This window comes from Etheostoma cragini, chromosome 5, assembly GCF_013103735.1.
Source record: "Etheostoma cragini isolate CJK2018 chromosome 5, CSU_Ecrag_1.0, whole genome shotgun sequence".
In the NCBI taxonomy this organism is placed as follows: Eukaryota; Metazoa; Chordata; class Actinopteri; order Perciformes; family Percidae; genus Etheostoma; species Etheostoma cragini.
The window spans coordinates 979,227-995,981 of record NC_048411.1 but is presented as its reverse complement, the minus strand read 5'-3'; the positions used below and the strand labels follow the sequence as shown (position 1 = coordinate 995,981).

Sequence of the window (16,755 nt, the reverse complement as noted above, 5' to 3'; positions counted from 1 at the left end):
ATCTATCTATCTATCTATCTATCTATCTATCTCGTGGTAGCAGCGAGGCCTGTGGCTCAGTAATATAGATGAGGAGCAAAGTGAGGAGTGGAGTAATGGAATGCTGTAAAGAGAGAGCAGCCGGCTGACGAATGGAGCGCGCTGCTTCATCCGAGTGTCAGCGGGAGCTTCCAGAGAGATAACCTCTGCTCCGCTCAGCTTCCAGCACCACGCAGCGGTTTCTGTGGTTTTTAACTACACTGCTCTCATCTCACATCTCACATCACACTACAGCTGGCCCATATGGAAAGAATCAAATATCACAATATTTTTTTACCAAATACATCAATATCGATAATTTATGACTGACTATTGGTGCTTTCACAAAATATTTACACAATGAGAGTTTTGATAAAAAATCCTCCGTAATGTGGATATGATGACAAAATGAATAAAGGCAAATAATTGAAGTGCTAGATGAGTTACTTTACTGTAATGCAGCCTATGAAATCAGGAAAAGACAACTGTCGTTGCGATATTGCGATATCCAAAATGTAAGACATCTAGCCCCATATATTGATATTGATTTTATATTGATATTTTGCCCAGCCCTACCTCACATTACTTTCTGTGTCCTCTCTTCTCGCTGTCCCTTCTCCTTTCTCTTATCATCCTCCTTCACTTGCAGCCAGACTCGGGTCCCGGACCTCTCCTGCTGGCTGGATACGAGGACGGTTCCCTGTTACTGTGGGACGTAACCCAGAGGTCCAAGCTGAGCCAAGCCAAAGCCCACCCTGAGCCCGTCATGTGTCTGACCTTTGACACCAACTGTTTGAGGGGCATATCTGGCTCTTCTGAGAAGAAACTCTCCCCCTGGATGCTGGACAGACAAAACAACCTGCAGGTCAGCAGAAGACAGGCTCAGAGATGATAATACTGTTGTCTAGTCCAGTGGTGCCCAAACCGTTGTCTGATGAACCCCCACAGCCCTTTCAGACTGACCAGCTGTTGTGATTGGTCTGATTTCTCCTCTTATTTCTTGTCAGTGGCTAGAACTGACAAATAAGGGAGGAGTTCATCTTCACATTCACCACATAACACAAACACATATGGACCTGACATATTTAAAAGAATGCACGTAAAAACAATTTTGTGTGTTAGGCCACTTTCAAACTCTCTCTGCACGCTTCCTAGCTACTTTTCTTGCATTGTCCCTTGCATCATACTGTGATCAGGTGTTACTGTTGACAAAACAGTCATATATACGGTAGTTGTAGTCATTATGATTATTCTACAATCTTTCTAGGTAGCCTAGTCAACTGCGGAAGTACCTTCTGGGGTACAAATGCCCCTGGATAATAATCAGCCTACTGAAGTGTCCCTGGCTAAGCTCCTGAACTTCCTACCTGTGGACTCATTGTTGCACATGAGAGTCAGCTTAATGCCATGAGATATTATAAAATGTTAATGGGTGGATGGGCAGAGAGGAGAGTTGCCTTTCTCTAGGCTCTCTTGGAAAACATCAGGGGCCAAAGAGGCTCAGTAGGGCTCCGGAGGGCCATAAATCAGCTGCTGGTTACACAGCATTGGCAGGGCCAGGGGCCGAGGGCCGAGGGCCGGGCTGGGGCTGTCACTCCAGACTCTAACCACCCACACGCAAACACACGGACACATAGGCACATATTAGGCCTGGATAATATTAATCGTTTTGGATTTTAAGAAGACTCATCACTAAAATAGGAACATTTAGGTATACTTTTATTTAGCAAGTTAAAAAACATTTAGTACAACATTTCTCTTGACTGGGATATTTTTTTGATGCATACTTGCTTTTAAAGACACACACACACACACACACACACACACACACACGCATGCGCAAAAATAAAAACTATGCACTACACCCCCTGCCAGAGCATCTTCTGCCACACCAAAAGAGACACATCACATTTGTATCATAATTCATTTTACAGAACAGCCAATGCTTCAGACACTTAACGCCTCATTTGAAACTATATTTTCTCTTGATTTCGCGAGTAAAAGGGAATGCTCCCAGTCTGCTGCCAACCCCAATGAATCTGAACAGAAAGGAACCTGAGGCTGACATAGTACACTCCTGCACAGTAAAGGAGTATTATTCTTTCCTAGGCGCTTTACAAATGAATGCTTGAATTAGAAATATTTGCAAAGCCCCATTTTTTTTCACCCCGAAAATGTGTCTAGAAAAACACTACGAAGGATTTGATTCAATATACCAAAAACAGGAGGAGAGTGGTTATTTGGTTTATTTTTCTCAAGCAACAAAATATTGATTCAGCATGGAATCCAGGATGAGGATGACAGGAAAAAAGCACAAGTAGAGGGAAAGGATCCAACAGGGGCTTTTAAATTATCCCGAAGTGCAGCTCAGTGTGACGTCCAGACAGCTATCCTCAGTTCTTCCCACAAAAGTATTTTTGTGTGGCAGCAGTAAGGGGGCGGGGGGACCTGCCGGGTGGTGGACCCAGGCCCTGGGTCCTGACGGACGACCCGTGAGAGGCAATAAAAATATCAAAACCTCGGAGGCCCCTTAGCCAAACAAAAAACACATCTGCAGTAAAGGGAACAGTAGTTCACAGTGGGAGGCTGCAATAAAGGCTGAGGAGGCTATAAGTGCCACAGCATCCCACTTCCCACAAATTACCCCTGCAATACCTTTGAGTGTAGTGGAACTGGCTGGCAAAGAAGATAGATGCTTTTTGTAAAATGTCGGGGGAAACTGAATGTGACACAACACAGTGCAGTTATGATTTAGTGCAGCCAAAGGGCTGTGAAGTGAGCTTATCAAGCCCAGACAGACAGCCTCAGGAATGGAGGTGAATGTATTCCACATGGCTCCCAGAGGCCTTTCTCTGCCATTTGAACTGGCTGGGCTGATATCCTTTCATAGAAATGTGGCATCATCATCACACTTTTCCCCCTTTCTTTTCCTACTAGCTTACATTTTTGGTGAATGTGTTGGGGTGCGACTATCTGGGCGTGGGTGTTAGGGTTTACAAGCTGTTAAGCCACATGGACATATATTTAGGCTTCCACTCATATGTATTGACAAGTGTAGTGACATGTTCCTCCAGGAGAAAGAAAAAGGCAGAGGCTGCGGACTGGAGAAAGAGAAAACAGGTATAGACAGGAAGATTAGCAGTGTAAATCAAGCGTGGCTGACAGCAAGCGCTTTCTGAGACTGATGACAGTCCTCTACAGGTGGATCTCCTGACCCTCATCTTCACTACAATGTCTCACATCCCCTCAGTAGTCTCGGCCTTCTGTGACTTCTTGCATCCATCAGCCAATCCTAAAATGATTTGACATATGATTCAGGTCACACTAGGCCCAACCTCAGTCTGCTTTTGGACTGATGTACAGTATGTATGAGTAGCTGTCATAAAAAATGAAAGCAACCACCCACACCACCAGCCACCTCCCCCTTGTCTCTTTTCTGAATGGGACTGCTCGCCTGTTTGACGCGTCCATCTCCTGTCAGCCAGAGCCAAGCTCTGACAGGCAAGGTGACAAAAGGCTGTAATCTCCCCGCTGCCGAGTGTGATTCAGGGACAGGGTGTGTCAGAAATACCTGTGAAAAAGCCTCCCAGCTGCTGGGCTCGAGTGAGCGAGCGATGATGGGACGTTTCAGTAGACGAGCGTGAACTCCGAGATCCGTGCCAAGACTGAGGGGGAACTGACGGGAGAAAAGTGGAGCGGGGCTTGAGTGAGACCTGCCAAGTGGACGCTTCTTTTGAACGTCTCCTCTGTCGTTGAGATGCTACAAAAGTGGATCCCGAAGTGTGAGTTTGTGTTGGATCAGTTGTAGGCAACACAAAGTGTAGTGGGTCCAGCTGCTGAGCAGAGCTGGGAGCCTCCTGACAGCTGAGAAAACTAGTGTTTAGACAGTGTGTGTGTGTGTGCGTGCATGCGTTTGTGCGTGCGTGGGTGCGTGCGTGCGTTCGTGCGTGCGTGCGTGCGTGCGTGCGTGCGTGTGTGTGTGTGTGTGTGTGTGGTAACACAGGCCAGAAAGGAGTGTTCAAACAAAAAACATGATGAAGCCCATAGACAGATTCTGTCTATGATGAGATAGTAAGGAAGCAAGGGGAAGACAAATGGGGTGTCAAATAAAACGAGCCAAGACTCCCCGGTTGGAGCCAATGGATTTCATTACAGATGTAGGCCTGGTTAATGGCAGCGCTTAAGTCAGCAATGCTTTTCTTGGTATTGGTTCAGCAGTGGTGTGGCCCGACGGCAAGAACAACAATAGTGCTGCTGGAGAACATGGAATTAAAGTGACAGTGCAACTTAGACTATTTCCTTTTTTAAGAACAAAGAAAAGTTATCCTAACATTGAGGAGTAATGTATTCATGGACTGCAACTCATTTTAAATCCATTAGTCTGCTTTAGTCTGTAAAATCTGTGTGCGTGTGTGTGTGTCCGTCCGTCCGTCCGTCCGTCCGTCCGTCCCCAGAGCCAAAGGTGACAACTTCAGATTGCTTGTTTCGTCTCATCAACAGTCTTAAATATGAAAAACGCCTATTTGCTTTCATACAGAGTTTATTGTAGTTCTGATGTCTAAATGGTAACTATAAAGCAGCCAGTTAGCTTAGCACGACTGGGAACAGGGAAACGGGTAGCCTGGCTGTGTCCAAAACGTTATTTTAAGATGTATTTTTGGGCATTTTCGGCTTTTATTTTTTAAAGGACAGAGGAAGACTTGAAAAGGGGGGGATCCGTTGATCAACAAATTGATTGTCTCATCGTTCCAACTTAAATGCCGTTATACTAAACCGTAAACAAACTATACTTCTGCTGCATATAACCAGAACTAATTAAACACCGACAGAAACTAAAATGTATTTTTTTGATTGATTTAATCAGTTGATTTATGATTTGTGATTCATTCATGAATTAGTCTATAAAATATCAGAAATGATAAAAAACAATTGCAGATTCCAGTTTTCAAGGTGATCCAAAAGTTATTCCATTTATTGTGAAAGATATAAAGCAGCAGAACCGTTAAATAAATGACTTGAAACAATGAATTCAATTTACTAAATTGCTGGCGAGTCCCTTCCTGTTGATCCACTTAATCAATGAATCAACTGATCGTTTCAGCACACTATTACTATTCCTGTCAACGACCTCTGCCACATGAAGTCCCAGAGTAAACACGTCTCGCTGGCAGCCCAGGAACCAGCATAGCTGCTCAGGAGCACCATTCACCATCTTTTCTTTTTTCTCACCACTTTCTCAGACTGTAGAAAGTCCAAACAATTTGGCAGCCTGCCCTGCTGAATGACCATTGCTACATCATTAGCCACTTGCTGCTTACATTTGACCCTTTAATGAAACAAATGCCTTTTCCTGACACAAACTATGGGAAGCAAAACAAACAAAAACAGACACTTAAACCCATCATTATCAGGCCTCTAATGCAAACCAGATGGAGAGAGGTAGGGGCATACCAACTTCTTGAGGTAATAACAAAGCCCCAAACAATCTTTCAACCCCCAGGGTTTCTTTGTATCAGCGTATCTGGCTTGTTTGGTCTCCTCCAAACTCAGTATTTTATGCACTAGTGGTACCAGTGATGATGGTTTGCCCCTAAAATAAAAATAAATCCCACATCTGCCTCAGCAGATATGTGAGAACTTAGCGTTTTGATCAATGACATTCCTCCCTGCTCTCTCTTTCTCCCTTGCATTGCACTTTATCCACTTGGGCTGTGAGTACCTGGCTTATATCTTCCACATGCAGCTCGTGGATGGTTCCCGCCCGGAACAGGAGCATGCAGATAAATTCTCCACCGTCTCCTCCCATCCAAGGCCATTAGTCTCCCTAGACACAGCTTATGAAGTCAATTATACGCTGTCCAGTTTGATTTTTAGCTCCCATATCCAGATGTTTGTGTCCTATCTAAGGTCCAGCAGAGATTCCATAGCCCGCAGGAAGAGCACGTTCGTTCCTCAGGAATGCCCACCACAGCAGGCCCTTTAGATAGTGATCCTAGCTGCCATTCGTTATAATATGTCAGAATGTTGCCCCTTTTAGAGCAATTGATACAGTCCTTGGACACTGTAGATCACAGGGGGAGGGGAGCTGTGGCTAATCTTTAGCAGGCAGACGTTACAACAGTGTATTTATCGGGTCTCTTCTCCCGCTGACCAGACCTTTCAGTGTGACTGTAATTTATCATAGGCGCTTGTAGCAACAAGGCCTCAGCAAACAAGCATTTCAGCGCAAGATGGTCTCTCTCGCTTTCTCTTTCTTGCAAACTGTGACAAAGGTACCTCAAGCCCTGCTTCCAGAACAGACTTCCCCAACTCCAAACCAAATAGTGGGACACAGAGAGATCTGCTCGTGGCACTCGTGCCGTAATGTTTTATGGCCGATGACTGAGTCCCAGGAGTCTCCAGCCACATTCAACAGACATCCAGCCTCACACTTAGACCTCAGTCATCAGATCAGCAGATAGTCTCTCCCTGTCGGTGTTTGGGTTGGCAACAGTTTCCTAGACGGCAGTGATAAATCGACGTACTGACCCAATTAGTTTGTCTGATTTATTTTTTGTGTCCTTATTTGCTTGAACAATTGGCTGTTTTGGTTTTGTCTTTCTCTTACTATTACTATTACCACTATGCTGCTACTCTGTGTTTGTAATACGTGTAAAAGTGTCAGCCTGCTAATATCTTTTTTCCTCTTTGTGGTTTTTCAGCTCCAGGAGTGTGTGACGCTGGTCAACCCTGGAGTTTCCCAGCTGTGCATCAGGGGGGACGGCAAGCTTCTGGCATCAGCGGGCTGGGACCATCGAGTGCGGGTGTTCGGGTGGAAGAAGCTGCGCCCACTGGCAGTGCTTCAGTACCACACTGACATGGTGCTAAGTGTGGCCTTCTCTGACCACCAGGACCCCAGGCAAAGACTGCTGGCTGCTGGATCCAAGGACCAGCGGATCAGCCTTTGGTCAATATACAACGAGGGAGGGGACACGAGCTGAGCCTCTGAATCTGGGAGGATATTTGGACTTTGCATCAATATTTTCTATTGAAGTGACATTGACCAGCAGCCAATAAGTCAGCAATAGTCCAGTGTAAAGGTTTGATAATTGGATGACCAGACTACATATATTATTTTTAGCCATACTTGTCTCTTTAATTTTGAGCTCCTGCGTTGATGTCGTCCTCTAGCGCCAAGTGTTATTGGCGGGTGGAAGCAAAGTCCGTAAATAACAATGGCTAATTCGTTGTTTTGTCATGAATCGTGTCATTACATGCGGCTGGTTTCCGCCTTTTGACTAGAGGTGTTGAAATGAATCACTGCATCATCGATGCATCGTGATGTCGACCTGGACAGTTCTGCATCGATGCAGTCACAGAGAATAATCGATTACAGCCTGCTGATGTACTTGTTTTACGTTTGCTGCTTTTTTGTTTTTGTCTTTGTGCTGTGTTCGGACTGCGCTATGTACAGGAAGCGTTTTTTTTTAAGAGTCGATACAATAAAAAGCGGAGTTCATATATACATCTGATAGCTTGAATTGGTTGATCAAAACCATGTGTAGACAATAGTGCTGTCAAACAATTAAAATATTTAATCGCGATTAATTGCATTAATGTCGTAACTAGCAATTAATGGCCAATTTGTATCTATTCTAAATGTACCTTAATTTCTTTTTGCTCTATAGAGAAACCTGTAAGGGGGGGCTCTATAGAGAATCTTTTAGGGGGTTTTCTATAGAGAAACCTGTAGGGGGCTCTATATGGGGGGGGCTGCTATAGAGAACCCTGTGACTTAAAAGCAAGACAACAGCACAGAAATGGCCAAAACGGCATAGCGCCCCTTTAAGATTATCTTAAATTGTGAGGCCAGTTGAAATATCTGATATGTTTCTAATAGTTCACTAGCCACCTGCTGACTTATTCAGCCCACTGTTTGCCGAAGGCTTTTGCGATGCTTGGTGCAGCTCTGTGATTGTGTTGACTAATCTAACAGGAGATTTGCTCCAGTGGACCTCAATTTGAGGTTACGACGCACCTGAGCAGCTATGTAATCTGGTGGTGTTATTCTAGCAGGTCTTAGCTTAACACACAGGCTCCTCCAATCTGACCTGGGCTGTCTTTGCCAAACAAGGTTAATCACAGCACGGACATAAAGAACACAGGGCTGTTGGTTTAGTGGAGTAACCCCCCCCTTTGTTAATCAAAAAGAAAAGGAAAAAATAGAAATCTGCTTTTAACGTTACAATCAACCTGAAGAATTTCAAATAACTAAATAAAGGTGTTTTGATTCCTCTGTAGGAGCAGCATTTGCATTTTAAAATAAGACAACTGTTAACATCTACATTTATTCGTATGTATTTCAAAATACAGATGTCTTTTTTAGAAACAGACATTTGTCATGAACAAGGCCAAGGGTCTTGTGAAAGTCCCAAAGAAAATAGAGAGGTGTTGTTTTTCTGTTCACTGTCTCTAATAATATCTCTGAGTCAATGAGCATGGAGCTCATGTGTCGAGAGGCAGAGGGGCCGGGGGCTTCAAACGCTCAACGTTCTGCTTCATAAAGGCTTTGTCTCCTGGGATGGCTACAAGTTGAGAAGCTCATCATGCTGTACAGGAAAGGCCTGAGAAATCAGAGAGCCAGACGAGCATAATGACCGCGAATCATTAGTGAACAGAGGAAAGACAAGGTCATTTGCTAGACAGGCTGCCTTGCCGTGACGCTACTGTCATTGTTGGAAAAAAAGTGTATAACTGCAGCTTTGGTTTGCTTAATTGCTTTAAAAAATGGAATAAGAATGTTTTGTTCTGGTTCTAATGACATTGTACCATTTCCTTGTTCCCTGCAGCAGAGCTCCGTCCATACCTTTTGTGCCTGACCCCACTGGTGACATCTTGCATTCATAACCGCTTCCTAACTCTCCTGTTGGCTTTGAACAAACACTGGAGGTGGCGTGGGCCAGCTTCCGTCCATTCTCTGATAAATCAAATGCTGGGTCCATTGGTGCAGATGTCTGCTGAATGGAGTAGACAGCAACCCACCGGCCTTAGAAGTGCCTGTTGGGGTGGCGGTGGACCTCATAAATCACTTCATAATGGATCATTTAGGAAGTCAATAAATGGACAAGTAGAGCGCCTGGACAATAGGCCCTGAGCTTCACTTATCACCTAACGTGTGTCTTCCTCGGCCTTAGAGGTCAGAGGTCAGCCTGGCTTTGGGGATAGGACATAATCCTGTGTGTGTGTGTCTCTCTCTCTCTCTCTCTCTCTCTCTCTCTCTCTCTCTCTCTTTCTCTCTCTCTCTCTCTCTCCCTCTCTCTCTCTCCCTCCCTCCCCACTTGTTCCGATACCAATTTTATAAATTACCTTTTAACAAAACGAAATGACATTACACGTTACTTTTTTTTCTTTTTTTTTTATGCAACACACAGACATGCAACACACACACCCAGGTGAGCCCTGTTTCTGTGCGTAACATAGTGTTTTTACTGCATGGCTTTACAACGTGTAACGCTAGACAGCCAATCACCAGCGTTATTAGACTATTATTTGATGCTGACTGATGATATTGACTTCTTAGGTATTTCAGTTTGGTTTTGGGTGACAAGGCATTTTTCCAAACTCGAAACAATGGAAGTAGTTCAGTTGGTGCCTAAAAGTATTGAAGTTTGGTCCCCAGCCCTAAAGACGTCACACTGAGCCTGATTATTTATAAAACTGAAATGGTGAAAAAGAATGTTTTGAAGAAAATAATCCCCTCTTGTTGGCCAACACCAATGTTCCGCCTCATGGTTGAGTTGGTTTTATTTATTTTTTCAAGTGTGACTTAATACAGATGTATCAATGCTCTTTCCCAGTGGTGATGATGTGTTTTGATGTTTTGCATAAAATGCCCGTCAGCAGCCTCATGCACACCATAAACCATAGTATCTTTTGTATTAGCCTAGTTGAGAGGCCACAATGTGAAACACGTGTTTAGCTGGAGGACTCTGATTGGTTTACCTTGCTTGTTTTTAATAGCTGTCCCCAGATACTGCAGTCAGGGGAGGCGAGGCTCAGCAGCAGAAATGTACACAGAGGTGAAGCGAACGAATCGAGACCCTGATAGGCCTGTCATAACAGATGTTCCAGATGCAGCTGAGTGTCAAATGATGCCTCAGGTCGCATTAGCATCCATCCTCTGCCTCTTCATACTTCACTGGCAAGTCCTTTCTCCTGGAGCCTGAGACATCTGGGCACCCAAATGTAACTGGGCCTAAGCAGGTTGCTCTGTTCCTCTGTGTGAAATGAAGGATACATTGAAATATTGTGCTTGACAATGGCCTAAGCCTGTTGAAAGCATGCCGGAGCCTATTAAGGTTCATGTGTGGAAAAGTAATGTGGAAAAAAAGTCGCCACCACAGGCACCATGCTGACTGTATTATTTGGTATTAAGCTGCAATTCATTATAATTCCTCCAGCAGGCGCACTTTCTTTGATTGCCACTTTGCAGAAAATCACTTATTTAGTTCACAAAGGAATTAAAGTATCTGTAATTTTAAAACATTACATTACAGTATCTTTAAAAAACTTAATTCAGGAAGACAAATATTTGTTCAGTTCCCTATTTGTATAGGCTCCTACAGGCGCCTGCAGACTTTAGGGCAGGGTTACAACATGAGGACGGCCTCGGGCTTCAATGTCAAGGCTGCCCAGACTGATGCATACTACACAAGGGACAGTCCAGTTATTAAGAGTGCAACATATGCAGAACATTTTCATTGCTGGATAAAAAAAATTGACAAATGTTGATAGTGCAGGTGGTGAGAGAAAATGAGTTTCTTTATTGCAGTGGTGAGATGTCTCAAGAATTGTACATACTGTAACTACAAATCTGAGATCCTTTAGTATTACATTGAATGCTACTTTACACTTCAATGATGTGTAATGACTGATAATAATCCAATAATGTAATATATGATATAGCCTATAACACAGGCAGGGACCATTTTTCTGAATAATAATGATGATGCAGCATTTTTATGTTGCAGTATTGCTGTTTTTACTAAAGTAAAGGATCGGAATGTTTCCTCCACAACTGCTTCATTGTTGCTTTGCTAGCCGGCCACTGCAACCCTTACAGCGGATCTTCAACAGGTGGTCAGGGACCCATGTTGTTTATTTTTGAACGTTTCTTCCAAAATGAAAAAGTCTTAGCATGAATCCAACATATTATTAGCGAATATAAATCCCCACTTTTTACTGGCCTATAGATATGGTAGTCACTAAGGCCTCTGTTCCAGCCAAGGGGTCCTTGCTTAAAAAAATGTTGAAGACCCCTGCTACAGAGGGTATTACAGCAATTTAATCCTATAGTTTACCTTTTTAGCAGGATAGGCCTACCTTTTGACCTAAGTTTCTCGGTGAAACTATGGGGCCCATGATAATTTGTATGACATGTATTAACCCTCACATTGTCCTCGGGTCAAATTGTCCTGCTTTCCTATGTCACTGTTCTTTTTAACTACCCGGTTACCCAAAATAACATGAGTGATTCCACCCAACGCTCTTTGCCAAGCACAAATCTCTACTTTTAATAATTTTGGGGCATCTTATTCAATTTCATAGAATTTGAAAAAAATGGAAGGGGTTTTGAAATAGTGAGTAAAAGTTGACATATTCCAGTCTGTGATTATCATAAACATCCATTCCTTTAATTTTAGTCTCAATAATTCCTAATGTCTGCTTTTCTAACTCAAACATTAGGTATAATTTCCTATAAATTAGGTTTATTGAACATAAATTCCAAAAATAACTGTAAAACTAAAGTTAATTAGTGTTACGCAGTGTTAAAAGTCAAAAAAGTTGCAAACATTAAAAAATTAATGTTGAAAAAGGGACAAAAACATAAGAAAAGTTAAAAACGTCGATTAAAAGCCTCAATAAAAGGGTTGATTTTTAATTTTGATGGGAAGACAACAAGGGTTAAATTACTGAAAGTAGGCTACAACTGATGCATGATAGTTTCCTTATTGCGATCAAAGACAGTTATTCTTATTTAGACATATAGTCTACTAAAAAGGACGTGACTTAACAGTTTCACTGATGTTATGAAACCTATAATTAGTCCCCATACTGCCTTTTGACCCTTCTACCCACAGCACGAGCCCCGGCGGTGGAGGGGATAAACCAGTCTCGTCTTGCGGTGCTTCTGGTTCTTCCGGCTGGCTGCTCCCTGCTCCCCAGCACCAGCACCTGCAGCTGCAAGCCGGCGTCGGTCCACCGCAGGGCGGCTTCCTGACCAGACTACACAGGGACCCAGAATATTCCATGGAACAAGCTGTGTGTGCGAGCCTACAACACTATTGAAACATTAGCCTATTCGTTAACTCAACAATGACTCGACGGTGAGAGAAAAACGTGTAACTGCCTGACAGCCTGTTAGCTAAAATATCAAACCAGGCAGTGAAATGCACAATGAAGAATTAGCCTACTAAAAATATAAATAGGCTACACTGTGAGACTCCCTCTGAGCTTTAAAAGGAACTGACGTAAAACGGAGGATACGGCAAATGGTATGTACCCTCAACAAGGCTAAGTAGCTACATATTAGCATAGACCTTCGGGCTGTCTTCAAACGAATTGTCAAAATGTCAATATTAGCTTCTTAATAGCCTAGCATAGATGATATAACCTAACGTTACGTAGTCTATCATACGGCATATCTATACAGTTCCATTGTAAAGTAAAAGCTTAAGTCTCAGCCCAAACAAACAAAAACACTCGACACCCAATTAGTGTGCGTTTAAATGAAATGGAAACGTTATTTAACCTTTGACACCTTTACACGCCATTAAACAGTCAGAGGTCAGGCGGCCTCGGGCCTCCTTTCCCCTGCTCGCTGCTCTGTGGCAGCTGGGTTCAAGGAGAAAAAATACAATATTGGAATGAATCATTAGTCTGCGTTTCCCTTTGTTTTTCGGCACAAATCCCAAAGCAGACGCCCCCCCCCCCCAACGAGATTAACCTTGACAACAAAGCATTCCTCATATGACTTCAAATAGAAGATGGAAATGGCTGGACACAGGAGACGGTGACATTCTTAAAATATCACCCAACTGTCCCATTAAATATGACCAATGATGTCCTTTTGGGGTGACGGGAAATGTATTTTAGTTTGTATGGCATGACATAGGTACTTCTTCTCTTGGCAGTAACCTATAACTTCTGAATTCAATTTTTTTGGTACCAGAATATTTGCACAGTAGTATGTTAATAAATGTCTATTAAATATCCAATACGTTGTATAATACTACCTATTATTACTAGTAACTATATTATTTTAATTAAACTTATTATCTCCTAATAGGTTAATTAAGAACAAATGTACAGTTATTAAAAACCTCTTGCTGCGGATTTTATTCATAAATCAGTAAGGGACTAACAGAATATTGCCGTCTGTATTGTAATGTGACAACAGCTAATTCCAGTGGACCAAAAGTAAGGGGGAAGTGTGTGTGGCAGTATAGGAAGTATGGTTGATGAGTGCATTTCTGTTATGCTTTTTGTCATAGAACCAGGTGCAGATTTCAACACTGTAAGCATAGTGCAGTCTGATGTTTAGACAGCCTCCAAGTCCTGACTTCCAACGACTGCAGGCGCAGCGGACACCTCAGCCCGATTCAACAACAACCACAACAGCGCTATCAGTGAGGTAAGCTTTTTTTCTCCTTCCCCCGCCAGCAGTGCAACGGCAGACAGAGCTTTGAACGGAACATCTGCTCAAAGACAGTTTTTTTAACAAATTACAAGAATTTAATGTTTATTTTACAGATACAGAACAGTCATTCTGCTTCATTTATTTACTTTGAATTGCTGCAAGTCAGTGCCATGGTACAAGCTTCTTAGAGCGGCTCAAGATGTTTACAACATTTCAAAATCAAATCTTGTTTTTTTTTTTTTTATTCCTCAAACAAAAACATTTGGGTCGGTTTCGACACCCTCTCTGATGAGCTCAACATGCAAACATCTCGTCTACCTAGAAGGTCGATGGACTATATAACATATGGCTTTTTTGAAAGCAATAAAAACAAGGCAAATCCAAAAGTGCATCAAAAAAAAAATCAATTCCAGTCTGTGATCAAAGGTATTGTCTGTGTTACGGAGAGGTGCGTCCTGTCTCCTCTCTTTGCTGGCTCAATGTCTGCACCGCTCGGGTAAAAGGTGTGGAGCTATTGCCATTTGGGTTCAGAGGTCTAGGCAGACCTCTTCAAAGACTCGGAGCAGGTGCCCGTGCTTAACGCCAAGATGTATTTCCTTTAAATAAATACGGCAGGGTTTATCCAGCAGAGTTTGAGCCCGTGAATGCACCCCACAGGTTGCGTAAGCCATCAATAAGACAGGACTGTGTTGCCCTTTCCTGCCAGTTTCCATTCCCACAGTGCTGAGCGTCGTTACCCCCCGGTGGTCAGCAGCCATTATCTGGGCCCGTAGTCATAGTTAGAGGGGCCACTGGTGGCTGAGTACATGTTAGCTGTGGCTGGGTTCATGTGGTGGTGGTACGTGTGTCCTCTGATACTGGGTAAAGGATAGGGCGATGGCCTGGTCTTGGCTCCCAGGTAGTGTTCATAGGTGGTGGGGTACTTGTAAGGGTGGTGGTGCAGGGTGTCTGGGGGTAGAGCGTGGGGGTCTGCGCGGAGATCGTGTGGAGGGCTGGGTCGCCCACTGGTGAGTGAGACGCCGTGAAGGCCTCCCGGGACGGGCAAGGCGGGGCTGAGGACCCGGGACATCAGTTGGTGAGCCGGGTCGGCGTGTATGGGCGTGCAGCTAGGGTCTCGCTCGTACTCCCGCCTGCTGTCCTCTGCAAGAAGAGACATGAGAAGAGTCAGGACTAGCCAATATGTGGTGCATACTTTGTACCAGCAGGTTATGTACATTCTCCTTAACAGTGCACGCATGTGTTCAGTTCTGTGCTCCGAACTACAGCCGGCTCGTCCTTATTCCCTACGTTTTTGAGTTGAAGCCAGGAGCAGTTTGATATGCAGTATAATACATTCTCATTTCACAATTTGTGTACCTCCAAACAGGTTTTACCGTATTAGAACGCTGTGTTGTACATTATATTTAAAGTGTTGTATAAAAGTATAAGAACCTCTGTTATGTCGGCAGTGGATGAAACAGACTGGCTGATATTTGATGTTTAGCCAGAAAATGAGGTACAACATGCCAAGAAAACATAACAACTAGCGGAATAACTTGATGTGACTATGTTTCATGTTTGATCGCAGGTATGGGTCTTTGACATGAAAGAAAGCGCGAGCTGCAGACCTTTCTCTGTGCCGTTCTGCTGAGGGGGAGATGACATTGGGTTTCTTGTTCTGGCAAAAGCACTCATTATTGGCAGAGAGCCTGGCCTGTGATTCCTGGGCCTAGAGCAGAGAGAATGGATTCAGTTACATACCCATTGAATGAATGTCAAAGGCACAATTTCTTTATTATATATTAAAATGACAAATGAACATTTTAAAAGTGTACACTGTTGTGTGTAATGAGCATTTACACATTGACAGGCCCCGAAATTAACCGTGAATGAAATGTGAAGCCGCCTATTACATGACTCAAATTGGCCTGTTGTATAAAATAATCAAAAAGTCCCATAAACATAAGTGTAATTGGTTCACTTATTACTCTTAAGAAAAAAATCATTTTCAGAGCTGGATGAGCAGCATTTGAAATACATATTTGTGTTGAGCCTGATTGGCCAGATGGGTGGGGTTTACTCTGTTGTCACAATGACAGAAAAGCGTGGTGGACTAACTTTCAAACAATATCCAGGGATTTCTAAATGTAATGCCGCTCTAATTGTGTTTTTGTTTTAGTTTTTTTAAGAGGCCCGCTTTACCCATCTGACACTTGTGTGAGATAAAACAAATGGCAAAACTATTTTTGCAAAGCTCTCTGGCTCTGTTGTAAAAACAAATGTGGAAACGCACCAATAAGACTGTGTTGTTGTTTAAGTGGACATGCTTACCAGTCCTCTGGATCACAGTCCCTGAAGCCCTTTGCAAAGGGGTTGCTGGCTATCTTCAGCTGTGTGATCTGAAATTCAGAGCACATAACATCAATTAAACCTCGGCCCTGCATGCTATAGTCATACACAATGTCATTTCCATTTCCATAAGGCATCTGACTTCTAGAAAGGACGCCGGCGATAGATAGCTGATGGACTGAACGTTTTAGGTGAAAAAATCCCTTGCGTTTGGAAGAAATAAAAAAAATCACAATTCAACACACTGCTGCCTTTACTCAAATAAAAAAAAAATTACATTTCAACACACTGCTGCCTTTACTCAAATAAAAAAAAAATTACATTTCAACACACTGCTCCCGTTAATAAAATATGTGAGTAGACAGGTGCAAGTGTCCTCAGAGCTACAGCATCATGTCCATTCAATGTTATACAAATTAATTAATTTATATTCCTGCCAGTTACTGTCAGAGCTGCAAATGTTGCGCACTAGACTATATTTCGGAACTCTTTTGTGACATTTACAGCTTCACAGTATCTCCTGTAGATTCCCATACAGGCACAGCAGTCCTAATTGAAAATTAATCATAATCATAACTTCTTGTAGGCCTATAGTTTCTCACCATCACCGACGCCAAAATGTCAACGTCTCAAATTGAGTACTGCCAATTTGTGTCATCGCCCCGATTTTCCATGAGTCGCATAATAACCAACTGGAACTCCAAACTGCATCTGTATGGGGCCCTGTGTGG

The 16,755-nt window shown here is 43.1% G+C and overlaps 2 protein-coding genes across 5 annotated transcripts in view; one reads left to right on the top strand and one right to left on the bottom strand.

The window, feature by feature from the left end:
• The window catches only part of gnb1l (guanine nucleotide binding protein (G protein), beta polypeptide 1-like), a 24,415-nt gene extending 16,892 nt beyond the window's left edge, over positions 1-7,523 (top strand). For 2 of the 3 annotated variants that reach the window (XM_034871844.1, XM_034871845.1), the window contains exons 6-7: positions 668-883; positions 6,720-7,515. In XM_034871844.1, coding sequence (XP_034727735.1) covers positions 668-883; positions 6,720-6,998 — 495 coding nt within the window. In that variant the 3' untranslated portion in view covers positions 6,999-7,515. Of the gene's footprint in view, positions 1-667; positions 884-6,719 lie in introns of all 3 variants that reach the window. The other variant, XM_034871846.1, reaches the window with a different exon arrangement.
• A 6,392-nt stretch (positions 7,524-13,915) lies between these two features.
• tbx1 (T-box transcription factor 1) overlaps positions 13,916-16,755 on the bottom strand; it is a 10,445-nt gene continuing 7,605 nt past the window's right edge. Inside the window, exons 6-8 of one of the 2 annotated variants that reach the window (XM_034872630.1) lie at positions 16,007-16,074; positions 15,304-15,404; positions 13,916-14,836 (exon numbers count right to left, since the gene is read on the bottom strand). In XM_034872630.1, the coding sequence (XP_034728521.1) occupies positions 14,454-14,836; positions 15,304-15,404; positions 16,007-16,074 (552 nt within the window). In that variant the 3' untranslated portion in view covers positions 13,916-14,453. The remainder of the gene's footprint in view (positions 14,837-15,303; positions 15,405-16,006; positions 16,075-16,755) is intronic. The other variant, XM_034872631.1, reaches the window with a different exon arrangement.